Below are 25245 nucleotides of genomic sequence, written 5' to 3'. Positions count from 1 at the left end.
AAGCCCTGCGCCCCTGCCTGCGGCCCGCCTCCCCGCAGACACGCTTGGGCCCTGCTGCTCTGAGCACCCGGTAATAATCAGACGTTCGCCAGCTTCCGGGAAGCCCCTGCAACGGCAGGAAGGTGCCACCAGGGCCGCGGGAGGCTGGGGCGGGGCTGGCCCTCGACCTCCCTGGGCAGCCCGTCAGGTAGGGAGGAGCCAGGCCTTCCCGGCGGCCAGCCCGTCTGCCCTCGCTAGCTGTGTGCCACCTTGAGCCACTCACCCGCTCCGGGCATCTAGATCGCACTAAGAGGAGGGAGAGACACGGCTGACCTCTGAAGCTGCGGGGAGCCAAAGGTCACGGAGCACGCGGACCATTAGCTGGCTCCAAGCCTAGACTGCGGGCCCATAACGGGACTGCCCCGTTCTTTGGGTTTTCTGGCGGAATGTCCTCGCTAGGAAAAGCCCGTGGCCCATGGCTCTGCCACTTTGGTCCAAGGGAGCAAGGTCCGGGTGCTTGGGCTGCAACGTGCACGAGGCCAGCTTCACTCGGGGTCCCAAAGAGCTGAGGGTCATGGGTGGCTGGTGGCAGGCGGGAGAGCAGCAAACTGTTGGGGGGCAGGCCCTCGCTGGAGCAAAGGCAACGGAAAGGCACGGACACGGGTTAGGATTGTGATGCGGGAGCGCATCCGTGTGACCCAGGGAGCACACGGCAAGGGCGCCCGTAACCCGGAGAGCCTGCACGGAGGGGAGCCCTGAAGCCCTGACCGCCGGGCTCAATCGCCTCGACTCCGTGTGCTCTGCCTCTGGAGCACACGGATCCTGGGATCGCGTGGGAAAGGGTAGAGGACCCACACAGGAAGGGCCTAGAAGATGGTAGGGCCTGGGCTCGGGGGTCCGTCCCCTCAGCCCCCGCACGATGCCTACCCTGGGCTGTAGGTTCCTTTAGCTCCTGCGCTCGCAGAGCCCCACCAGCTGGCTCGGGGTGGGGGCGGGCCCCTTTCCCCTTGGGGTCCTGCTTCCTTGCCTCGTCCCTCCTCAAGGGTCAGTCCTACAAGCCCAGGACACCCACCCCATCGCTGCACCTTTCCGCACCCAGCTCAGGCGCCCCCTCCTGCAGGCAGCCTTCCCAGCCCACGCCCAGCCCCCGAATCATGGCCTGCTCCTGCCTCACGGCTGCTGGGGGGACCAGCCTGACCCTCGGCCCAGTTCCTGGAGGCAGCAGGCATCCCCCTACCTGGGGTGGCGGCCTGAGCCTGGGGAAATCCGCGTCTCTCGAATTCAGACCTCACTCAGCCCCTTAGCAGCGGGACAGCTGGGCCTCGACTAGACCTCCTCTGAGCCTCAGTTTCCCCCTCCGCAGGATCCAGCAGTCACCCCAGGCTGTGTAAAGCAATGACCCGTCGGCTCAACTACCTCAAGGCGAATCTACCCGCAGGGCCGTTGCTTATCTGGCTCGGGCCTGGCCACCTCCTGGGCTGTGGAGGGCCGCTCCTGGGCCACCGCCTGCCAGGCCCTGGTGAGCACTGAGGACCCGGCCTGGACCAGCTGCAGGGAGCCGGGCGCTACCTACCCTCCTGGGAGTCCGGCCCCCCAGGCCTTCCCTCCGAGGCTCATCCGATACACCTGAGCCATCTCCCTCAGGGTATCGGCCGAGTACAGCCCAATGGGGTTGTTGTACTGCGCGGGCCTGCCCTGCCCTCTCGGTCCCGGGGCTCCCTCCGTGCCCGGGCCGCCCCTTGGGGGACTCTGGGAGAAGGAGGGGCTAGAGCTGGGCCCGAGCTCTGGGGGGCCCAGGGGTCCGGGGCTGCGTGCCGTGGGGCTGCCGCTCATGTCCCCAGCAGGGTCCTGGCCGGGGCAGCGCCGTGAGGGGAGAGAGGAGAGAGCAGTTAGAGGCCACAGCGTCCCAGCGCCCCTGCACCCCTGCGCCCACCTGAAACAGGGGCGGCTAGCGAGCACCCTGTGCCCCCCAGCCTGCACCCCGCATTCTGCATGCACCCTGTGCCCCACACCCCACATCCTGCACCCCACAGCCTGTACCCCGCACCCACACCTGTGCCCCACACCCCAGGTCCTGCACACCACAGCCTGCACCCTGCACCCACACCTGCGCCCCGTGCCCTGCGTCCTGCACCCCGCGCCCCTCAGCCCCTGCGCAGAGCTCAGGAGGGCACAGGCCGACACCTGGAAGGGAAGGGCTTTGTCGGCAGGCTGAGGGAGCCGCGCGTCCCTGGCCCTGAGGCTGACAAAGTGGGGGCCCCACCTGAAAAGTCAAGCCCTCCTGCAGGGCTGGGCAGAGAGGGGCGTGGATCTCAGGGAGTTGGGGAGCCCCTTCTATCCTCTCTCTGCCCCCCTTCCCCTGAGTGGCAGCTCCTGTGGCCCAGCCCCACCTCCTGCCCCCGACCCCACACTGAGATGACCCCCACCGCCCCCCGCTGGCAGGTGCTAGGCGGGGGAGACTAGGGAATGACCTTTGCTCACAGCCCACCTCTGCAACTTCTCCCGAGCAGCCCTCTGCCTCTTTGCCCAACCTGTCACCCACCCCAAGCCCATCAGCCTCTTCCTGTCCCCTGCCCCCACCTGCCTATCCCCCCCACCCACTGGACAGACAGGGGGCAGTATGGAGTGGTGCAGGGAGGGGTGAGGTGAGCACCCCCGGTTTGGGTCAAGGCCTTCCGCCCACAGGCTGAGCTGCTTACAGGGACCCGGGAGCATGGCAGGTGTGCTGGGGAGGTGTGTCCCCCTGCACCTGCTGCCTGGCGACCACCCGCATCTCCAGTGGGGCTGACGGGTGGTCAGTCGGGAGGGAAAGTGGGAACCGCAGCGAGACCCGAAGTCAAAGGATAAACCCTGAGGCCCAGCGGGCCCCTCTCTGCCCGGGGTGGCCTCCGGCTTTCACGCCCCCTCCCAGTACCCTGTAGGCGAATGAGGGTCAGAGCCCTCCGGATACCTGCCTCCTTCGCCCCCCAGGCTGGCAGGTTGGTCCCTCTCCTAAAAACATCACGGCCTAGGCTGGGTTCCCAACAGCCCAGCCGTGAGGCCCCGGGGGGCGCGAGCACCCAGGCAGGCAGCCCGCACCCGGTATTTCACGGGGTCCGCCCCACAGCATCAGCAGGGGCAGGGCAGGGCTGCGCCAAGCCAGGACCAGGCAGGCCGACTCGGCGCAGTACCCCAGAAAGCGCAGCCAACCTCAGCACCTACCTTCTGGTGGGGGATCACCGGCAGAGGGGACTGGACCGGGGGCGCTGTCGTGGAGATGGGGATGGGGCGCTTCGACCTGGAGAAACCAGAAAGAGGGCCAAGTGGGGACACTTGCCAGGAGGACCGGGAGCTCCTGCGGGGGCAGGGCTGGTGACAGGAGAGCATCAAAGAGCTGGGGAGCCAGGCCAGGGACCCCGAGGCCCGCTGTCCACCGCACGGACTGGAGTGACCCCAGGAAGGCCCCGGGCCTGGTCAGGATGGAGGAGGCATGGCCCTTGGGCACTCTGCACTCATGGCCTCTGTTAGGTCCCTGGGAGGCTGTCTGGGGCAGCAAGGAGGCAGGGAAGACCCCAGCTGCCAGGCCCGCCTGCCCACACGCTGGCAGCACTGTGACCGCCCCCCACCCCCCGACCTCATCCGTACAGTGAGACTCAGGCATGGCAGGCGTGGAAGGCCCGGTCCTTCTTCCCGTCCAGAGGCTGCCTCACCTCCCCGTGTGAGCCTGCAGCACGGGCCGGGCCCATGTGGCTGCTGCGGACACCCTGTCTTGGGCCTGATGCCCCCACCCCTTGACCCGTGCCCTGCAGAGCTCCACTCACTTCTGCAGCGTGAGACTCAGGTTGTAGCTGGCAGACTTGATCTTGTTCTGGGCTTCCAGGTGGGTCATGGTGTCTGTGTTGACTCCATCGATGGCTACCACGAGGTCACCCTGGCTGAGCTGGGACTGGGCGGCCTTGCTTCCTGGTGTGATCTGAGAGGATGGCAGATGGGGGTGGTGAGCGCATGAAGCGGGGGCTGAGGATGGGCCAGTCGTCGGGGAAGAGTCCCCTGGGGTCATCCAGTAGAGGCCTGCCAGGTCCTCTTTCGTTCACCGTGGCCAGTGCCCGCTGCTTGCCACGTGCGACATCCCCACCCGGCACACCGCCACCCCTGTGCCTAGTGTCCTGCGTCGAGTGCGACCGCTAGACTAGCTCTGCCCAGGGGACCGGGGCGGGAGCAATGCCACCGCCTGCAGGCCTGCCCCCAGCACCCGTCCTTACCACGCTGCGCTCCCTCTGCTTGTCGGCAGGCTGGGCACAGAGGGCCCAGAGGGGGACACTGAGCCACTAATGGAGGGACCTGAGCCCTACGGTCGCTGCCTGGAGGACGGATGATTAAGAAGTGCTGCATCAGATGTCGCACGAGCGAGAAATGAGCTTCTGCTAGGCTAAGCCGTTGAGGCCTGGGGGCTTTGTGACACCAGGTCCCCTAACCTGCAGTCCGTACAGTAGCACTATGATGTCTGCACCCCCAAACACCCACGGGGCACTTTCTGGGCTCTGGGAGAGAGGGTATGCGTACAAGCAGACACTCAGCACCACGGCAGACTCGACCAGGCTAGCAGGCAGGACAGATGCACCGTCACAAAGCGTCCCGGTGCAGGTGCCTAGTGCCACCATGTGGGGGAGCTGGGGAACCCCGCCTGGGGAAACCAGGTCCCCAGGGGCAGGCGGCAGGGCTCAGCGTTCTGGGGCTGGCTCCGTACTTCCAGAAGGCATGGGGACCATGTCCCAAATCCCTGCCAGCTAATGACATCACCACGTGTTAGAGTACAAGGGTCCCCCACCGTGTGATCACTCAGAACACTGCAGATGCGGCACCCCGAGAATACCCCGTGCACGTCAGGAAGGCTGCACTCCAGGGACATCATGTGGAACGTCATGGTGGCTCAGACCCTCTCCCGATGACGTCATGCACAAGGCCAGACCCTGCAAGCCTGGCCCCTGGTAGCGGTGGGCTGAATGCGGTGGTAGCCACTCCCCTCCTCGGTGACGTCACTCAAAGCGCAAAATTCTGGAGGGCCTGGGTGATGTCACCTACAATGACTTGACGGCTGACCCCTAGTGACGTCACATGGGATGGATGAAGCTCCGCTTCTAAAGGCGTCTCGTGGAATGCCACAGAGACTGGCCTTACCCCGCGCCCCACATTGTGTCACCGCACGAAGTACCAGGCAAGCCCTACCCCCTACTGTAACACACAGAATGACCTTACAACGCGACGCCCAGGACATCACGGGGAGGCCCCCCTGGGACACCGCGGGAATGCCGGCCAGGCCTCTGGGAGGCTGTAACTGGAGGACGGCCCTTGGCTCTTCTGCGCCAGCATGCCCACCGGCCAGCTTCCTGGCTTCCCAGTCACCTTCCTGTCTACCCCAGGGACAAGGCTGGCTTCTCGAGCTGGCAGGAGCCGTTTTCTGGCACTGGCCCGAGGGACCATCCTAGAAGGAGTCCGAGGAGGACTCAGGGGAAGGCCCCTACCCTGGGTGCCAGGCCTGGGTGAGCTTCTGGCCGGCCTCCTGCCCCGCCTCCCAGAGGGACCTTCCCCGAGCAGGGCCACTGCATCACCAGCCTCCAGTCCCCGTGGGCTCTACAAGGCAGGCCACGAGCCGCGAGTGCTAACCCGGGGACAGCAGCAAGAGGGGGGTCCTTGCGGTGGCAGCGCCCCGTTCGCCCTGGGCCCGCGCTAACTTCACAAGCACTGGCCCCTTGTGCCCAGACAGCTCCCCCCCGCCCACCCAGCCCCGAATCCGCTGAGTGTGGCGGGGACAGAGGAGGCAGCACCCCTGGGCTCTGGGAAACCAGGCCCAGCCCCCTCTCCTGCTCCTGCAGGCCCCTCCCAGGCTCGTGGCTGCGGGGCCTGCACGACCCACAGGAGCCGGTTATTTCCTGATTTCAGGGCTTGAACAAAGGGTAGAAACAGAAGAAAACAAAACACTTCTGGCTGAGAGGGGACTCCCGAGGGCAAGCTGCCCACCCAGAAAATCGCCTTTCCCGACGGTCAGACCCGTGTGATACCCGACGTCGGACTATCCACATCCTCAAGCAGAGAAAACCCGGAGAGAATTCTACGGAGGGCCCGCACACGCCTCGGCGGGCGTCTACACCAACGGGATGGGCGTCTACTGCGGCGTGGTGGGTGTCTACCCTGGCATGGCCGTGGGCGTCTACCCCGGTGTGCGGCATCGTCTGCCCGCCTCTCGCTGTGTCCCCCACCTTAGTCTACACACATTTCCCGGAAATGGCAGATACCATCTTGCTTCCTCGGGTGAGCTGTACAGCGCCTCTGCTGCCCTAGCAGGACACCCTAGGGGGGGTCCCACTGGACTCCCCCCACCGGGGTCACTCTCCAGGCCCCCCCACCGGGGTCACCCCACCAGGCTCCCCACACCAGGTTCACCCTCTCAGGGTCACCCTTCCAGGGTCACCCCCCAGCTACTTCTCACCATCTCCAGAGTGGTAAGGCGCCCCGAGGTGGGCCACCCCAGACCCAGACAGACAGAGCGGAGGCTGCCAGGGGTGGAGCATGTTGGGGGAGCACAGATGACCGTGGGAGCAAGGACAGCAGGGTGGCGTCCAGGAGCGGCTGGGCCCGATGAGCTGGGGCCATGTGGGCCTGTCCGTGTCCCCCCCGCAGCGGCCCGCGACGTCTGCTTCCTCAGGAACCAGCGCACCACACCTTCCTACCAGGCCACTGCCTCCCCCTTGCCCACTGCCCGGTCCTCGGGTGTAGGCCAGGCAATCCCCGTTCCCGGGGTCCCAGCAGGCTCCTGCCTGCCCCGGCGCCCTCCTCCTGCACCTGTGGCTGCTCGTCAGGGCTCGGCTGGCCCGGGCAGGGTAAGGGTGCCGGGGGCACTGCTCGGGCTCTGGGAGCACAGTCCGGTCTCAAAGCCCCTTGGGACAGGCTCTCGGTGTTTGGGGGGCCAGGCCTGCCAGCAGGTCAAGGAGCCCTTCCTCCTCTCGGGCCATGGTCGAAGGCACCTGAGAGGGGACCCAGGGCTAGGCGGGGTCAGGGCGCAGCCATGGCCCCCACTACCGTGGACGCCTGGTGCGAAGGCAGTAGAGCCGGGCCGTGGGCCGGAACCAGGCCTGAGGGTACAGGGCGGCCTGCACAGCCCGCGTGAGGACAGCGGCAGCGCCCTCCTCCCACGAGGGCTGGGAGGGTTACATTTTTAAATGTGTTGCTCTGGAAGGAGGTGCAGAGCCGAGAAGGTTTCCGGGGGGGCTCCTGACAGGGGAAGTGCAGGTGCTGGCCGTGCCCCGGCCCCTCGAGGGTGCCCGGCTGGTGGCTGGGAAGCTGCGTCCCTGGCTCCACGGGGAAACAAGATCTGGAGCTGGCGGGGGGGCCCCCTCCTACTGGCTGGGCCCAAGCCAGCCTGCCGTCCCCAGAGGGGCCGAGCATCAGCCGGAGGGGAGAGTGCTGCCCAGGGTCCCAGGGAAGCAGGGCGCTGGCCAGGCCCAGCCGCCAGGGGCCTCTGTTTCCCCAGGTCCCCGCAGCAGAGTGGGTGGCGGGGCCCTCGGCCATTCCCAGCCGTTATGCTCCGTGCTCAGAACCACAGGCCCCGGCCTCGTTGCCCCTCTGGGTGTGCGGCGTCGGTGGGGCCGGGCCCAGGTGGCAGGGGGAGGTAGAAGGTGCCGTGGGCTGCGCAGTTTCCAGCTTCTCCTCCGCACCGGCCCACGCCGACCACCCCAGCACACTTGCCACAGAGCCCTAAGTGCATTCGGCTTCGTGTGATTAAGTTACCATCCCCGTGCTCTGCTCCCTTCCCATCTGGCCTCCCCGGGGGCCTTGCTCCATCCCTCATGCTTTCACCGGAACCTTCTGTCTCTGATAAAGAAGCCAGGATCGTGTCTAGGCTCCAGAAGCCCCTCGTTGCACAGAGGATTTCTGTGGCAGAGAGAACATCTTCTGTGATGCTGTGTTGTGGGTCTGTGTCGTTGGCCCCAGCCCGTGGAGGGAACCACACGAGGAGTGGACCCACGTGTAAACTGTGGACCCTGGGTGATACTTGTGTGCCAGTGTAGGTTTAGGATTTATAATAAACATGTCACTCTTGATAACGAGGGGAGGGAGGCTGTGCATGTGTGGGGCGGGGGGCATCTGGGAACTCTGTACCTTCCACTCAATCTAGCTGGGAACCTAAAACTGCTCTTGAAAAACTAAGTCTTTGGGACGCCCGGGGGGCTCAGCGGTTGAGCGTCTGCTTTTGGCTCAGGGCGTGACCCCGGGGTCCTGGAATCGAGTCCTGCGTCGGGCTCCCTGCATGGAGCCTGCTTCTCCCTCTGCCTGTGTCTCTGCCTCTCTCTCTCTCTCTCTCTCAGGAATAAATAAATAAAATCTTTAAAAAACAAAACAAAACACTAAGTCTTAAAAAAAAAGAAAAAGGTCCTCCCTGCCTTAGCTCCTCCCACTGGCTCTTGTGGTCTCGTTTCTTCCCCCTGCTGGCTTCTCGGAGGATGAGCAGCAGGCCCTGCTCCCTGCTGCCTCCCACCCCTCTAGCGCCCAGCCCCACCGCTTCACACATTCCAGTGACCTCCCTGTGCCCCAACCCGGGGACACGGGTCCCCTCTTCTGCTGGCCACACCGTTCCCTGGCCTACGAGCCTGTCTCCCCGGATCCCGCAGTGCCGTGTCCTGGTGTCAGTAGAAGGCTCCCATGGGCCCGTCACTCCCAGTGGGCCCCAGTCAGCCCTGGCGGGGGGTGGGGAACCCCTTCGTGCCTCGTGGGCTGCTTCCTGGCTCCAAGGAGGCGCCGACGCTGTGTGCAAGCTGGCCTTGCTCAGCGCTGCCATCCCCCCGCGGCTTTAGCTCAGGAGCCCCGGGGCCTCCCCGGATGGGCCCGTCCTGTGTCCTGTGTCCTGTGTCCTGTGTCCTGGCCACGGCCGGGAGGGTGCGCTCCTCAGGGCCCGGGGGCCTCCACCACCGCCTTCGGAGCCCTCACGGGGTGCGCAGCGGCTCCGCACCCCCGAAGGAGGCAGGCCGGGCTGGGGCCTGGCAGGGACCTCCACGACGCGTCCCCGGCCGCGGCCCCTGTTGGGTTAGCCTCCCCACTTGCGGCCAGGGAAGGGCCCTGCCAGCCTCCCAGCAGCCTCCGGAGGCTTGCCTGACCTTCAGCACGGCTATAAACAGCTCAGCCTGTCAGCACCATGAGGCGCTGCCCGAGAAACCGCGCTATGGCCTCAAAATTCCAGGAATGGCCGGCACAGTTAACCCGGAATAGTCCCAGCCTGCGCCCCCCCTCCACCGGGGACCCTCTGTCCTCTGAATCCCCACACCCCCTGCAGCTAGGAGATCTGACACAGACTGGAACAGAGAGGCGCGAAGGAGCAGAGGCCTCTGGGCTGGTGCCCCGGGGAGCCTGCAAGGCCCGAAGGATGAGGCCGTAGGGCCAGGGCCTTGGAGCAGGCAGCCGCCCCCCCACCCCGGGGGGCTCCTCGGGCTCAGCCCACAGCTCCCCAGCCTCGCCGCCGCCCGCCACAGGGAGAACCAGGAGGAACGACAGGTGCCCGCGGCTGCCCTGGTGGTGCTGGAAGCACTGCCACGTGCACGTCCCCACGTCACAGAGGCAGTGACAAGGTTGGGCAGGAAAACCCTCTTTTCTCAGGCGACGCTGGGAGCAGAGGACCAGGGCGCGCCTCTTCTCCTGGCCAGGGGAGGCTGGCCTCTGCAGCCGCTCCTTGGGGCCCCCCCACCCCTGGAGAGCTGGCTGGGGCTGGGGGGCGGTGAGCGGAGCTCATGTTGCAGGCCCAGCCGCACCTGTCCGGGATAAATAAAGGCATTTCCCCTCCGCCCTCCCATTCTGCCTCCTGCGCCCCTTCTCTGCGGGTCCTCAGCCTGGGGGTGGGCAGGCCGCCCAGGGCTCTCCCGCTGATCCCTAGCCCAAGGGCGGAGGGCGGGCCAGGGACGAGAGGTGACTGAGGTCACCGAGCGCCTGAGTCTGGGTGAGCAGGCGCCCGCCTCTCCCAGGACGCGCCCAGCCCGCCCCCGCGGCCCCGCCTCGCCCACCCCCCAAGGCAGATGCCACCCGTGCCCTGCCGCAGAGCCTCCGCCGCCCCGGGCAGCCACTGCAGGAGAAGCCCCCCACCCGGCAGGACACGCCGCAGCCCAGCGGGACAGGGGCCCAGCGGCCGGGACATCGGGGATCGGGGCTCCCAGGGAACCGGAGCGCCCAGCGCAGCTGGCCCGTGGCCCTGACGACGGGGGCGCCCCTGAAGGAAGCAGCCGGGCCCTGCACTACCGCCCGCCGCCCCCCGGAGCCGCGGCTCCTGCTTATAAAAGCCCTCAGGCGTGGGCTCCCTGCCGTCCCAGCGTGGCTTTCCCTGCGGTGGGGACAGTCTTCCTGCCGTCTAGCTTAAGGCCTCCCTGCTGCAATACAAGCCCGGGCGGCCGAGGCCAGGTGGCGCATAGATCCCGGGTGAGGTCATGGGCTATCCTGGTGCCACTGAGCCCGGAGGCTGGTTGCCACCCACTGGGGCAGGGGCACCAGCGTGAGGCCTTGAGGACTGTGGGGCTGGGGGACACGTGGCTCAGGCCCAGGCCTGGGGGGCTGTGGACCCATGACAGGGAAGGGGACAGCCCCCGGGCTGCTGGGGCACCATGTGGGGCCCTGGGGGCCGGCCGCGTGCACAGGGCTCAGATGCCCACGCAGCACATCAGCAGGTGGGGGTGTCAGGCCCTGTGTGTCCTTGGGGCTGCACGCTGTGGTCCCCAGGGTGGAGGGCCTGCAGCCCGACCTCCGGTGGGTGATGAGCATGGCCCCTCTCTGGGCTGGAGCCAGGCCAGTGCCACCCCCCCACCCCGGGGAGCATGGCCTCTCTAGCTGTTACAGCAGCCCAGAGGGGGCTCCTCCTTCTTGGGGTCCCCCCGAGGGCCACTGCTCCTACACTACCCCCTCTGCCGAGCCCTCCAGACCTCCCGCGGCTGCCCACCTGCCTGCCCCCACCCCGAGGCCCACGGCAAAGTCTCTGCTGTCCTGGCCCATCCGTCACCCCCAGTGACAGCCTGGAGCCTCAGCCCGCGCCCTGGACCCCACAGCAGCAGGGACCCCATCAGGCAGGGCTGGTCTCCACCCACCCACACCTCACATCCCACCCTGAGCCCCGGGGTCTTCACCCCAGCTCTGCCAGACTTGCTGGGGGCCGCTCGACGAGGGTGACCAGAGTGCCCGCCGCGCTCTGGACGCTGGTGTAGGTCCTGGGGACCCTGCAGCTCTTGAGACCCGGAAAGCTTGGTCCCAAGCACATTGGGCTTCTCGCCTCTCTGGACCTGAATGTCTCCGGCCGGGCCAAAGACGGACTGAGCTGTAACGCCCCGGCAGGCTGGTCCCTGACCACAGACGACGCAGAACTCATGCATGGGCCGTTCCCTCCGGGTGGGCGAGTGGAACGAGACGTCAGACAGGCAGTCAGGGCTGCTGAATGGGTGGGGGCTCGGCCAGGGGAGGGAGGAAGCTGCCGGAGGTCCCCAGCAGGCCCCGGAGGGCGGCGGGGGGCTGAGGTGACACGGTCACCCAGGTCCCACAGCGGCGTGGGGGCTGGGGCACAGTTACCGGCCAGCGCAGGCCCGGGCCCTGAGAGCAGGCAGCCAAAGTCATCAGTCTACCCGCGTCCACCTGCGCTCTCCGTGCTAGGAGTGCTCTGGCCACAAAGCAGCTGCCCAGGTCCCCTGAGACGCTCCAGGCTTGGGGGCACCCTGGGCCCACCCTTCCTGGGGAGGCCTTAGGCGGGCACTACACCTGGCCACCTGCTGCCCACGCAGCAAGCGTGGCATTGCCTTCTTGGCTCAAAACACCCACCACCAGGGATCCCTGGGTGGCGCAGCGGTTTGGCGCCTGCCTTTGGCCCAGGGCGCGATCCTGGAGACCCGGGATCGAATCCCACATCGGGCTCCCTGCATGGAGCCTGCTTCTCCCTCTGCCTGTGTCTCTGCCTCTCTCTCTCTCTCTGTGAGACTATCATAAATAAATAAAAATTAAAAAAAAAAAAAAAAAAACACCCACCACCTGCCCATCTTCCGCACCCACGATGGGCTGGCGGGCTCAGGTGGACCGCAGCCACGGCCGAGACCAGGGCCCGTGGCCGGCGTATCCCGTTGGAGCCCCAGACTGCGGATGGGCACGCGCGGCTTTGCCGGAGCCTCCGGGAGGGTGGTGGAGGGATGGAGGGAGCCCACCGCCTCCTCTGGCTGTGCCCCGTCCCTGTGGGTGCCAGGCTGCGCGGGCGGCACACTTACCCGGGAGATAGTGAGCGGCATGTTGAAGTCCTTGCCCCCCTGGAGACGGAAGCCCCAGGGCCCGGGCCCGGTCAGGGTCACGCTGTACGACATGCTCGTGCTGACCGCGGCGGCCTCTGCGGGTGAGACAGGAGGGGAGTGAGGGCCCGCGGCGCCCAGCTCCCGCCCGCAGCGCGCCCCACCCCGACCCAGCCTTGCCTGCTCCGTCCCTCGGTCTGGCGGCTGCGTGGAGCTCCCTAGACGCTCCTAAGAATAGCTGGGAACGAATGCCCTGGACACTGATATCTGCCCTCCGCTGCGCCCATAAATGGGCTGTAACCCTATACTCCGCCGCCCGCCGCCTCCCACCGTGACTCACCGGCTAATATTGCCCCCGGGGAGGGGAGTCCGGCACCCAGCACCCCCCAGGGGCAGGATGGGGCCGGCCGCACTGGCGATAACGCTGCCCCTGCCCTGGACAACCCAGATGTGTGTGCTCCCCGCTGCGCTCAGTCCCGCCCCTCCACCCAGGGATGCGGCGGGCTCCCCGGCGGGGGCTCCGACGCGGGCATCTGTCCATCCTTGCTGCCTGCGGAGCCCCCCAAGGGTGCGGCGTTTTCCCAGGACGGCCCGGGACCAGGCTGCGCCTCCAGCTGCTCTGGACAGAGTCTGCCCGGGAGGCCGGCGCCCGGCCCAGGGTCGTCCAGCTGTAAGAGTGACGGCGACGGTAACGGGAGCTCTGGGCTTGGCCCCGGGAGCCCAAGGAGCCGCCCCACCTCCCTGCAGCCACCCGGGCTCAGGGAGGTGACGTGACGTTTCCAAGGTCACACAGGGAGCGCACCCAGGCCACCTGGAGCACCTGAGTGCTGCTTGTTCATTCTGCTCTCGTGCCGGGTAGTGAGAGCCCCGCGGCCATCGGCGGCTCCCGACGCCCACAGCAGGCACCGAGTGAAGGGCACAGGGGCCTGGCTCAGGGTCAGGAAGCGGGTCGGTGCCCGGCAGGCTCACACCCTCCAGACCCCCCAGGGGCCCGGAGGTTATTCGTGGCTCTCCTGTCTCATTTGTGCTCTGGAAAACTTGACAGCAGCATGGAAAGCTCCAGCTGCCAAGGTCGCATGCCAGGTCCCCGTGCCCTTTGCACTGGAATGGCAGGGGGCAGGGAGGAGGGGAGGAGATGCCATTTGCTCAGCTGCTGGGACGGGGAAGTGCGTGCGGCATGTCAGCCCGTAACCCAGAGACAGTGTGTTCTGGCAGGGTGGGTCCCGGGCCCCCAGGTCTCTAGCCAGGGAGACCTTTGGGCCAAGATCCCTCCAGAAGCCCTTCCTCAGAAGAGACCTCAGGCCCTGTGAGGCCTGGAGATAGTTCAAGCCTTTCTGGCTCTAGGCTGGGGAAACTGAGGCTCACTGAAGGGGAAGGTGACCGGACTGGCTGCTCCGCGGCCCTGAGGACCCAGCGCATGGACTGCAGGCCTGGCAGGGGCCCCACGCCACAGGGGCACCTGTAATCCACTGAAGTCCACAAAGATACTGAGTGCAAGGAGCAAAGAGCAACGTGTACCCCTTGCCCACGGAGCCACCTCGCCTGCTGTGTGTCCCGTAGCCCGACCTCCTACCCCAGTCACATCTGGCCCAGAAAGCCCAGCTGGGGCCAGCACCCCACAGCCCCCCCCCCCCCCCCCGCCCCAGGCCATCCCCTGCTCCAGCCCCAGCCACATCCCATCCACACCCACCTGCAGTTTTACCCCCTTTCCTGGGAGGGGCTGGTCCTGCCAAGCTGGAGAGGACCCAGCAACCAGTCAGACTAGGGTGGGGAAAGGATGGAACCCGAGCTGCCCCCACAGGGGGAGGGGAAGCAGGGGGTGGGGAACGGAGGGGGGCCCTGTAGGCTCTTTCTGAGTCTTTGTTCTGGGTTAGGAGCCTCTGGGGATGGAGCGGGAAGGATGCTCTTAAAGGAGAAGGCCAGCCTCCCTCCATCTGCCTCCCCTGAGAGGCCAGAAGCCAGCCCAGCCAGAGAGCAGCTGGTCCCCACTGTGGGCACAAACTGCTTCCTGCTAACAGCGGCTCCTGGGGCAGTGAGGACGGCTGGTGGGCAGGGGGGACAGCTCCTGGAGCAGTGGGGATGGCTCCTGGGCAGTGGGGATGGCTCCTGGGAGAGTGGGGACGGCTCCTGGGGCAGTGGGGACAGCTGGTGGGCAGTGGGGACGGCTAGTGAGGAGTGGGGACAGCTCCTGGGCAGTGGGGACAGCTCCTGGGCAGTGGGGACGGCTCCTGGGCAGTGGGGATGGCTCCTGGGGAGTGGGGATGGCTCCTGGAGAGTGGGGACGGCTCCTGGGCAGTGGGGACGGCTCCTGGGCAGTGGGGACGGCTGGTGGGGAGTGGGGACATGGGAGTCTGCTGCGTCCCTCCTCCCTCTGCCCCTCGCAGGTTGAGATGGAGGCCTCAGGAGTGAGATCTGCGGGGCGGGGGGACAGAGAAAGAGGCGGCCCAGGGAGGCAGAGGCCGGGCCTGGGTCTCTCCCCGTCCGGGCACCACAGATGGAGACCATGCTCGTTGGGGAGAATTTGTCTGCTCTTTATTTCCCTCCGCCGCTGGAGCCGTGCCCCTGGGGCGACTTGGACCACGGATTGGAGGCAAAGCGCAGGCGGGACGTGTGCACGCTTGTGCATGGTGTGGGTGCAGAGGCGCTTGTGTAGGGGAGCATGGGCCACGGGGGCGAGCAGAGGGGCAGCTCGGCTGCAGGCTTGTCCCTGTCACTGAAACGCCCAGCCCGGGTGCAAAGGCGGGTCCCACGCCGCCGTCGCCGTCGTCACCACCTGGACAATCACAGCACACGGCGTCTGAGGACCGGTGGACAGCTCGGGGCACAGGAGGGCCGGGGCTCCCACGCTTGGGGCTGAGCCAGGGAAACAGGCTGGGGAGATGTGAGGTGGGTGCAGAGCACCCACAGGCAGGGGTTGTATGGTGCGGGCCGTGGATCCAGCATGGCCTGGGGGATGGGCCACTTGCAATGCCTGCGGGCTCATGGGGTCACCCTGGGTCTGGAGACGGGGGGAGCCAATGGGCGCCCTCCCTGCTGGGGTCCAGGCTGGGGAGCCGCCCCTTGGTTGGCAGACGGCACACGTGTTCAGTCCAATGAGTACTCCCCTCCCCTGCAGCTGTGTCCCCGTGACCCTCCCCGGACAGGGTCACCGAGTGGTAGAGGGGGGCTGCTTGGAGGGGCCAGGCTGTCCTGCCATCTCCGACACACCACATGGCCAGATGGCCCGGGTCACCCACAGGATAGGACGTCTCCCAGGCTCTCAGGCTCCTGCAGTTGGTGGGGGGACCCCGGCTCGCCTCCCCCCCGCCCCCGCCGCCTCCCCTTTCCCTGCTGCCTTCGGGGCATCCCACACGCCCCAGCTCCTGCAGGCTTCTCCTCACTTGCTCCCGGCCCCCGCAGGGAGGCCCCGGTTACCTCAAGGCTGCCCCAGCCGTCCCAGGGCCTCCGTGGAGTCCTCCCAGGGTCCCCTGTGCCCAGGCTCGTGGCTGGATGCCCCTCAGCTCCACACCTGATCCAGCCGCCCCCTCCCCTGGTTCCCGGCACCTCCCACCTTCTCTCCCTCACCTGTGTCCCCAGCGCCCGCTCCCAGAGTCCCTCTGGCTGCTCCCGGGCACACAGCAACCCTGTGTCCCAGGACACAGCAGGCCTCCCAGGCCCCGCCGCGTTCGCACAGCCTGGACCGCGCACCATGACCCCCCCACGTGGCCTGGAATCCTTGCTTCACCCCCACCTTCGCCGGGGGAGCCCTCGGGGACTGGCCTCTTCTTTCAGCACCCTGTGTGCTGATACCTCGATGGCAGTGCTTATCGCATGTGTTAGGTGACTGCTGTCGTGCTGTCCCTCTTGCCCCGTGCCCCGACCCCGCCAGGACTCCCTGCAGGCCAGGCCCAGTGCCTTTCATCACCGCCGCCCGCCCTGCCCCAGCCCAGGGGGCACGCGTCTCTGTCCTCTGCCCAGTGCTGGGTTCAGGCTGGGGACTCGGTCCTCCCTGGGGCTGGAGCTTCAAGGGAGCGGCCAGACGTCCCCCTCCCCGGGACCCCCAGGGACCAGCCTGGGGACACGTGCGGCAGGACTTGTGTGGGGCCCCTGGGGAGAGCCCGGGAGCCGGGGTGCTGGGCAGGTGCCTGCGGAGGGGCGGGTGGGGAGCTGTGCGCTGGGGGTGGCCTTGGGCCTATGCACACGGCATTTGCAGCGTTCCAGAATATGGCCTTCTCTAATCGCCATCGACATTCCGTTCCATAGGCACTTGGGCTGACAGCTGGCCTTCTTTTAATAGCCACAAGTATTCTGGGTGACATCCTAATCTCAGGGCACTCAGAGCAAGCACACACCCGGCTGGCGGCACCCGCCCCAGGTATGTGCGGCCTCCAGCCACACACAGAGAGGTACACGCCACCCACGCTGGGTCACTCGCACCTCAGACGTGGTGGGGCACACGCAGTCCTGGCTCCTGGGACACAGGGACAGAAACACGCGCCGGGCACAGGGGCACACTCCCTTACACACGTGCTGGACAGCCACCACCACAGGCTCCATGTGTGCAGAGTCAGGGTCACACAATCACACCGACACTCAGGGGCCATCACAGAGCACACCCGGACCTGCTGGGGGCCTCTTGGACTCACAGAGACACCCTGTGCCTCCCGCCCGCCCCCCGCCCCGTACCCCAAGCAGGCAAGGGAAATCTGGGTGGGGAGGGAGGGACACCCAGAGAGCACTGGCCTGCCCAGGAGAACCACTCCCTTTCCCGGGCCTCCCCTGGGTGACCAGCCCCCGTCCCCACCCCTTTACGGATGGGCAGGGGCCAGGCCCAATCACCTTCCCAGGCGTCTCCACCGCCTGTCCCCGGGGCCTGAGAGGGGCCTTGGCCTCCGCGTCCTCCAGGCCCTGAGTGCAGAGGAAGCGCCCGCCCGCTGGCTGGGCAGCCCCCCACACAGCTGCTGCCTCGGTGTCCATCCAGCCCTGGGGAGGGTGGAGAGTCCCTGTGAGGCTCTCCTGCCCCCTCCTGGTCCGAGCCCGCCCACCCTGCACACAGGACCTCCCTGAAGCGAGTGAGGCCCATGACGGCAGAGGCTTGTAGTCAGCACATCCTCGTGTACGGTGCACCCATGTGCACGCGTGTGCATGTGTCTGTGAGCATGTGTGTGTCTGTGAGTGCATGTGCATGTCTGTGTGCACGTGTGCACTTGTCCCTGAACACACGTGTCTGTGTACGCGTGTGTGCATGTGTGCGTGTGTCTGTGCACGTGTGTGAGCACAGGTGCACATGTGTGGGTGGGTGTCTGTGCATGTGTGCACATATGTGTCCCTGAGTGTGTGCCCATATGCAGGTCTGTGTGCATGTGTGCACATGTGCATGTGTGTCTGTGAGCGCATGCGCACATGTGTGGGTGTGCATGTGTGCACGTGTGTGCTCAGGCTCATGCCCCATGTGCCTGCGGAGGCGTGTGGGATGGCTCCATGTCTGTGAGGGTCTAGGCCTCCGTTGACAGACAACGTGCACCCCTTGCTGCCATCTGCTGCGTGCACAGGGGAAGGGGCCCCGACAGCTGCCCCCTCGGCCCCTTGAGCCAGGCCCGGGAAGGAAGCAGTGGGGGGAGGTCGCAGGAGGCTCTGGGGGCCACCCTGGCCCTCCGGTTACGGAGACGGAGGAGCCCCACTGCGGCTGGGTCGGGAGCACGGAGGGCTCCCCTGGGGCCCCGGGCCGGGCAGGCTGGCAGCTCCCAGGGCTCACGAGCACTGTGCGGTCAGCATCCGCTCACGTGCACCCTGGTCCGTCATGCACGGACAGACGACTGTTGTCCCTTTCAGAGAAGGACCCGGAGGCCCAGCACGGGTGAGTGACCTGCGCAAGCTCGCGCGGTGAGGAGGCGGTAGGCGGAGGCTTGAAGCCGGTCCCCTGACTCAAGGGCTGGGACGCCTTCCGCTGCACGCTCTGGGGTCCCCGTGGTCCCCTGGGGAGGGCATTGATGCTGAGAACGGGGGCCCCGAGCCAGCTCCTGCCTGTCTCTGGGAAGCCCCTCGATGCCAGAGGCACCTGTCCTGTCAAGCTGCAGCTCTGGGCCCCCGGGGTCCTGCCGGCACGGAAGGCAGGGGCCTGGGTGGGGACACGCATGGTGGGTGGGTGGGTCCTGGCCCTGCTACTGGGCGACTTCGGGCCAACCCCCTGCCGGCAGGGCGGAGGCCGGGGGGCGCGAGGGGCGGCCGTGCCCGGCTCTTGCTGCCGGCATCCCAGGGTCCTGAGGTTAGAGTCCCAGAGGCAGCCCCGCCCCGGGCCTGAGGCTGGCGGCTGAGGGGAGGAGGTGTGGTGCCAGGCTCCGGAGGCCATCGCAACCTTACCACCTCGCTCTCGGAGCCCAGGGACGCCTGGCGCCTGCGTCCGGAGATCCAGCTGAGGTCCGAGGCCTGGCTGCTCAGGGTGGAGCGGTGGGTGGAGCGGTAGCTGGCGTAGGGACCTGTGCGCTGGCCCGACACACCCAGCAGCACCCCCAGGCAGGGCAGGTGCTGGGCAATGGCCATTCTGCAGGGGTAGGACATCTGGTTAGGGGGACGGACAGGCGGACACCAGGACACGATGGCGGATGGACAGACTGATATGGGGCTAATGGGGTGGACGGGATGGGGAAATGCGGTGGCCCAGACATGGGGTCATGAGGACAGACAGACTGGCAGGCTCAGAGCTGGGGAGGGACACACAGACCCTGGGGCCACGGGCACGGAGGGAGCGCCTTTGGGTGGCAGGTTGGGCAGGGGCTTGGTGTCAGCGCCCAGGTGGCTGGGCCAAGCCGTCTCCCGCAGTGAGGACCAGGGACAGTCCCAGCAGCCTCCCGGGCTGCAGCCGGCCTCAGCCGGGCAGCGCGTTGCTGACACCTCCAGGCAAACGGGAGCACCGACAGGCCTCTGGGGAGAGCGGGCAGGGCTGGGCTCCCGTCAGCCAGCGGAGCCCCCCACCCCAGGCCAGGCCAGGGGGCTCCAGGGTACTGCTGCCTCGGGCCTTCGCTCTGTGGGGTACCACTGCCGAGCGGCCATCCTGGCTGGCCTGGATCATCCATCCAGGCAGGACTGGGCCCTCGTGTCACCCCAACCGCCCCCCGGGAAACGGGAGCAGCAGAGGGGGGCACGCCCGCTCCAGACCCCGCCCCGAATCATGGCTTCGTGCTCAACGGGAGACCAGGAGGATGGCCTCGGCCCCATGCACTCCTTCAGGCCCTCCACCCCGGGGCACACCTGTACTTGGGGTGCGTGATGGCGTAAATGATGGGGTTGTGGATGGCGGAGGCCTTGGCGATGACGGCTGGCACGGAGTTCATGTAGGGCGTCAGGACGTGCGAATACCTAGGATGGAGGCGCTGTGGTCCCCTGCCGGCTGGCCCTCCCCGACCCTCTGCAGCCCCCTGCCCTCTCAGGGGCCTTCTTCCTCTGGGCCAGGCCCTGCGGGGTGTGGCCTGGCCTGGCCCAAAGTCCCCGGCCCACGAGAGGGACTGCTCTGACATGGGGCGAGTGGGGATCTGGGGGGCGTTAAGGCAGGGTCGCCAGAGGACGGTGGGCCAGGCTGCGGGGTCTCCCAGGGCCTTGATCCCTGTCCACCCCCAGGGCCCCAGTGCTGAGACCCCTGCCCTCCCACTGTCTCAGACTGACTCCCCAGGATCCCAGGGCCCAGGCCCTTCCTGCACAGGCAGGTGTCACACCCAACCCCCCCAGGTGGGTAACTCGGCCCGCGTCACAGCCGAAACTGGCCGTTGTCCACGCCGCTGCAGCCATTGCAGTCTGCACCTTGCGGCTACGCAGGACCCGCGGCAGGAGGCCCGCAGCCCAGGGGAGGAGGGAACAGGGCTCGGGGACGTCGCGTGCTCCCATGGATGTGGCAGGTGCGGGAGTCCTCGGGGCCCCAGGCCCAATTCAGCGGGGCCCTCAGGGAGACGGAAGAGGCGCGAGGCCCACGAGGCAGGGAGGCTGGCTGGGCTCCAGCTTGGGCCCTGCCGTCCCCCCGCACCCCCGCCCGCCCCAGCCCCTGCGCACGCTCACCCAGCGAAAGCCGTCAGGGCCACGGCAGAGTAGGGGGCCCAGGAGAGCACGAAGAGCAGGATGACCAGCAGCTCCATCTTGGCCATCTTCCACTCTCTCTGTAGCCGCTGCCGCTGTCGGGGGGACCTGGCCCCGCCCTCACAGGCCCTGAAGGTCTGGAGAGCCCTGGGGGGAGCCTGAGTCTGACCCGCCCTGTGGCCGTGAGCTGCCCTCCGTCGGGGCTTGCGGGGCGGTGGCCCGGGGAGCGCAGGCACCCCAAGGCTCCCCATCACGCCCCGCAGCAGCCTCCCTGGGTCCCCCCACAGGCCTCCCCATCAAGCCTAAAGGCCCCGCCCCAGAAGCCCCCCCACTTCTCCAGGCTCCCCCCCCCAAGCGCATGTGCTCCTCTTGCCATGGCCTCGGAGCCCGGAATGTGGGGGGGGGGGTGTCCTGGGAACCTTAGGCAGCGTAGCCCCCCCTTCCCCGCGCCCAGCGGCCGCCCTTACTGGCCTGTCTCCCGGATGGCCCTGAAGATGAACACGTAGCAGTAGACGATGACCAGCAGCGGCAGGAAGAACACGAAGCAGAAGAGCAGCATGGTGTAGGCGCGGACCGACGGCGTGAAGCTCATGTAGTCCCAGGAACAGGAGGTCAGCAGCCCCTCGGGGACGTAGGCACCTGGGGTAGCAGCAGGTGCTCAGCCGGGGGCTGCAGGCTTCGGGCCGCATCCGCCTGGGAGCCGTGGACACTCGTCCCAGCGCCCGCCCTCGGGGGCTCCGTGGGAGCCCGGGCACCTGGAGGAGAGCTTGCCGCCCGCCGCAGCCCATTTCCCCCAGCTTGGAGCAGAGCCCTCACCAGAGCCCCCAGCGTTTGCCCAGGTTTTTGATCCTGCCACTGAAAGGTGGGAGCCTAACTGCTACCTCTCCCCGCTGTGGGAGCCTCGCACCCCAACGCCTGCCCGGCTGACGCTGCAGCTCCTATTAGATGCACCTGTGCCTTCCCACCAAAACCGGGGACGGGAGCCCGGTTGTCCTCCGATCGCTGATGGTGCGAACTCAGTTTCCCCTACTGCAGTCATATCCCCTCAGTGTCCACCTGCCTTGAGGCTCAGGTGCTCCCTCGGGCGTGCGGGCCAGCCCGTCCACCCACCGGCCCCCTGACAGCCCCTCCAAGCGTATCGTCCTCTCCCGGGGCCCTGCGCACTCACTCCAGCCGAAGAAGGGCGGCAGACTCCAGGCCAGGGCATAGAGCCAGACGCCCAGCAGCACGAGCGCCGCCCGCCTCTTGGACACCACCCCGACGGCGGCCAGAGGGTGCGTGATGACCAGGTAGCGGTCCAGAGCGATGGCCGTCAGGGTGATCATAGAGGTAATGCCGAACAGAGCCCCGCAGAAGGCGTAGAACTCGCAGCCTGTGGGCATGCTCCCTGACCTCAGAGGGTGGCAGGAGCTGGGAGCTGCCCCGGGAGGGAGGGCCGGGGATGGCACACGTTCTCCAGCAGCTCTCCGCCTGTGGCCCGGAAGCCGCGCCTACCCTCTGGTGGGCCACCTGGTGTCCTGAGGCCTCTCGCGGCGGGGTGTCCCCTGCCACAACCCTCCCCCTCCCTCCAGCCGGGGGGTCCTTGGCCGTCTACCTGCCTCCCCAAAGAGCCACCGCTTATGGAGGCTGCTGGCAAAGAAGACGGGCGCCTGGGTGAAGGACATGAAGAAGTCGCTGACAGCGAGGTTGATGATGAACATGTTGGAGGGTGTCCTGAGGCCTCTGGTCCTGTGAGGGCGAGGAGCAGAATCAGGAGGTGCGTGTGCCGGGGAGCTTCCCTGGGTTACACGCGCACACACACACGTGTGTCCCTGCTCCGGCCCTCCGGCCCCCTCTGCAGGACCCACATCCCCTTCTCGGACACACCCCTCGTTCTCGGAACCCTCCAGGCTAATTCTCGCCGGGGGCTCCCCCTCCTGCGTGCTCAGCATTCCCCGAGCTCCTCACACCTCCTTCCTGCCCAGGCGCCCCTCCTGGTCTCCGCTCTTCTAGAATCTCTGCACTGTTCGTTCTCAGGGACAGCCCAGGGCGCAGAGGCCGGCGCTTGCACAAATGCCTCCCCCCCCCCCCCGCCCTCTGTCACCCGCCTTTGCTTCTATCCCTCCCTCTTTCCCAGGGGGGAGCACTGGGGCCCCCGCTTGTCCAGACAACAAATCCTACAAGCAGCACGGCCAGGACTCAAGTAGTCGTTTGATGGGCCCCGCAGACGTGGACTTGCACAATCCTACATCGACTCCGTGAAGCGGATCCCGCCGCATCTTGCAGACAGGAAAATGGACCCGCAGAGGATAAGTGACTTGCCCAAAGTCAGTTCAGCTAGTAGGTAGCGGGGTCAGGGGGTCCCTTTGTCACCTGCCTGTCAGCCATTCAGCCCGAGAAGGGGGGCGGCTGGGGAAGGGAGCTGGGGTGGTGGCCGGGGGGCTTGGGGACGCAAGGGCTGCCTGCCGACGCCGAGGGAGGATGCCCATGGGGGCAGGTGGTGTGGAGGTGAGCTGAGAGCAGGGCGCAGGGAACAGAAGCGTGTGGGCCCTAGGGACCCTCGTCCTACCCAGAGGGTGTGCCTGGAGCCCAGCTGGCATTGCCACTCATGTCGCCCTGGACCACTCCTCGCCCCTTCCCTAAGCTAGAAGACAGAGGCTTGTCCTGAGAGCTCCGAGGGCTTGGCCGTGCCGTCCCCTCTGTGGCTCAGTGGTGTCCTGGGGGAGCTGGCCCCGCACGGCTGGCTGCCCTCGATGCCCACGCCCGACCCACCCACCAGGCACCTGCAGAAGGTATAGATGACCATCAGGTTGCCCAGCATCCCCGTGAGCCCCACCAGCAGGATCACGGTGCCCAGGACGTAGTGGGCGTGGTCTGGGACATCCACCGTTGGGAAGGGGGCCCAGGCCGCAGCCCGGGCCCCGGCTGCCTGCAGAGACACAGACCCCAGCTCGTCACCTCATCCCGCCATCTCCAGACAACTGACGAGGAACCGTTGGGGAGACCGAGGCTCAGCGTGGCACAGCTGCTTGCCCGCCGTGCCCGGAGGTGGCTGAGTCCGGGTGGAAATGCAGGGCCCTCCCCGGTGAAGCCCGAGCACACCTGCAGCATGGCTCAGAGGGGATGCTGAGGGCAGCCGGCCACTCGGTCCACCACCCCTGGTGCAGACCCCAGGGCTTCCAGGGTCAGCTACGGAGGCTGCACAGACACACGGACACGTGTCGGATAAGTGAAGCCACGGCCGGGGTGAGACTACGACTCCCTGGGGCTGGGGGGAGCCATGCCCAGGCGCTTCCCCCCTCCCCCCATACGGCCCTGCCCCAGGCCCTCCAAGTGGTTAGCAGCGGTGCTCCCGGCCCTGTGGACCCCGGGGTGGGGGGGCGCCCTCCTCCAGAGCTGACCCCCAGCCTCAAGGAAGGGCTTGGACCCCCATGACTGGGTAGTGCCAACCTGGACACCTGGCAGGAGGCACAGGACAAGAATTCCCCTTATAATAGGACGCTTAGGGGCGCCCGGGGGGCTCAGCGGTTTAGTGCTACTTTCGGCCCAGGGCGAAACCCCGGGGTCCCGGGATCGAGTCCTGCGTCAGGCTCCCTGCAGGGAGCCTGCTGCTCCCTCTGCCTGGGTCTCTGCCTCTCTCGCTCTGTGTGTCTCATAAATAAATAAATAAATAAATAAATAAATAAATAAATAAATAAATCTTTTAAAAAGAAAAGGAAGCTTAGGGGACCCTTTGCTGGCAGAGGCGTGGCTCTTGATCTCGGGCAGGGTGACTGTCTGAGCCCCACGTTGGGTGCAGAGAGTACGTAAATAAGAACATAAACTTGGCCCCTTGGGTGGCTCAGTGGGTTAAGCATCCAGTGCTTGGTGTTGGCTCAGGTCATGATCTCGGGGTCATGAGGTCAAGCCTTGCGTCGGGCTTTACGCTCGGCAGGGCTTCTTAGGGTTCTCTCTCCCTCTTCCCCTACCCCCCCTATATATAAATATATCTTAAATAAATAAATAGACGTAAAAAAGAAGAAAGAAAGCCTGGGTCCCCCAGGGTCCTGCAGGGAGGTCATGACCCTGTGAGGCCAACACAAGCAGCTTTAAGGAACCCTCAGGCTGACTCCTTTCCTGGGAAGGAGGGCAATTGGGTCCCTGCCTTGCCCCCCGCAGCTACAGAGCCTTCCCCCCCCCAGGATGCAGGCTGACGTCCCGGGGCCTTGGGGCCCCCTCGGCGTCCCCAGTTAACAGGGGGTTGGCGGGCTGTGACCCTGGGGCCCCGGCCAGACCACGGAGGCGGCACAAGATACCCAACAGGGGACCCAGAGGCCCCTCCTCTCTGGAAGGCCCCGTGGGGTTTCAACCACCCTCAGAAAAGACCGGGTGCAGGTCTGGGCTGTTCCTCCGGTCCTTTAGGGCTGGCCTTTCTGTTCCTCGGATGCTTTCCGTGGGGAAGGACATTGCTTGCACCCCCTCTCTTGTCCTCTTTGTGTAGAACAGGCTCCACAGGTCCTGTCACACACCCAAGGACCCCGCAGGGGCTCGGGCCTTTCCTGCCCCCCCACCCCGTCAGAACCCCCGTGTGTCCCCAGCGGGGAGGCCGGACTGGGGAGGTTCTGGGCACGCCCACCTGGCCCGGGCTTACCGTGGGACCCGTGGGCAGTGCCTGGTCCAGGCCGACGGTGCTGCGCGGGGAGCCGTGCCACCTGCCGGGCGACGCTGCGGTGGCCACGCAGCCGGGCTCCTGGGCACCAGGCCCCGAAGGGGGGTTCATCCTGGGGGTGGTCCCTTCTGGAGCCCAGGAGAAGCCAAGGGCCCGGGAGCTCAGGGCATCAGCTGTGCCCACCCGCCTGCCGCCTGCCCTCTGCTGTGTGCGGCCGGCCCGGAGCTCTCCCCGCTGACGCCGCTGTGCCCAGTGAAGCACGACGGATGAGTCACGGCAGCTGCGGGGTCGGCCCGGCCTTTAAGGAGGGCGCTGGGCGTGCACGTG

The 25245-nt window shown here is 67.0% G+C and overlaps 2 protein-coding genes across 9 annotated transcripts in view; both read right to left on the bottom strand.

Annotated features, from left to right (window-relative positions):
- Nucleotides 1–13275, bottom strand: part of LDB3 (LIM domain binding 3) — a 56844-nt gene extending 43569 nt beyond the window's left edge. For 3 of the 8 annotated variants that reach the window (XR_013377998.1, XM_077895264.1, XM_077895256.1), the window contains exons 1-5: nt 13051–13275; nt 12231–12346; nt 3780–3931; nt 3181–3256; nt 1553–1827 (exon numbers count right to left, since the gene is read on the bottom strand). Coding sequence is in view for 7 of the 8 variants with exons in the window: in XM_077895264.1 (XP_077751390.1) it covers nt 1553–1827; nt 3181–3256; nt 3780–3931; nt 12231–12346; nt 13051–13087 (656 nt within the window). In the remaining variant the exon portion in view is untranslated. Of the gene's footprint in view, nt 1–1552; nt 1828–3180; nt 3257–3779; nt 3932–12230; nt 12347–12428; nt 12577–13050 lie in introns of those variants that run through there. The other 5 variants (XM_077895257.1, XM_077895260.1, XM_077895259.1 and 2 more) reach the window with 5 other exon arrangements.
- Nucleotides 13276–14763: 1488 nt separating this feature from the next.
- OPN4 (opsin 4) lies at nt 14764–25029 on the bottom strand. The gene is made up of 10 exons (XM_077894282.1): nt 24901–25029; nt 23054–23199; nt 21886–22019; nt 21460–21663; nt 20759–20930; nt 20274–20438; nt 19476–19583; nt 18588–18768; nt 17067–17210; nt 14764–15021 (listed from the first exon to the last, which is right to left on the bottom strand). The coding sequence occupies exons 1-10, from the start codon at nt 25027–25029 to the stop codon at nt 14959–14961; spliced, it is 1446 nt and encodes a 481-aa protein (XP_077750408.1). The 3' UTR covers nt 14764–14958.
- Nucleotides 25030–25245: the final 216 nt, after the last annotated feature.

This window comes from Canis aureus, chromosome 4, assembly GCF_053574225.1.
Source record: "Canis aureus isolate CA01 chromosome 4, VMU_Caureus_v.1.0, whole genome shotgun sequence".
Classification (NCBI taxonomy): Eukaryota; Metazoa; Chordata; class Mammalia; order Carnivora; family Canidae; genus Canis; species Canis aureus.
The sequence above is the reverse complement of the archived record's forward strand: the minus strand, read 5'-3'. Positions and strand labels throughout refer to the sequence as shown.

What these genes read in the sequence shown, in the direction of transcription:
- OPN4 (XM_077894282.1), bottom strand. Translation starts at nt 25,029, where the DNA reads ATGAACCCCCCTTCGGGGCCTGGTGCCCAGGAGCCCGGCTGCGTGGCC. An exon ending in CACTGCCCACGGGTCCCACG is followed by an intron (nt 23,200 to 24,900) that starts GTAAGCCCGGGC and finishes GTGTCTCTGCAG; the next exon opens with GCAGCCGGGGCCCGGGCTGC. An exon ending in GCCCTGACGGCTTTCGCTGG is followed by an intron (nt 19,584 to 20,273) that starts GTGAGCGTGCGC and finishes CCTCCATCCTAG; the next exon opens with GTATTCGCACGTCCTGACGC.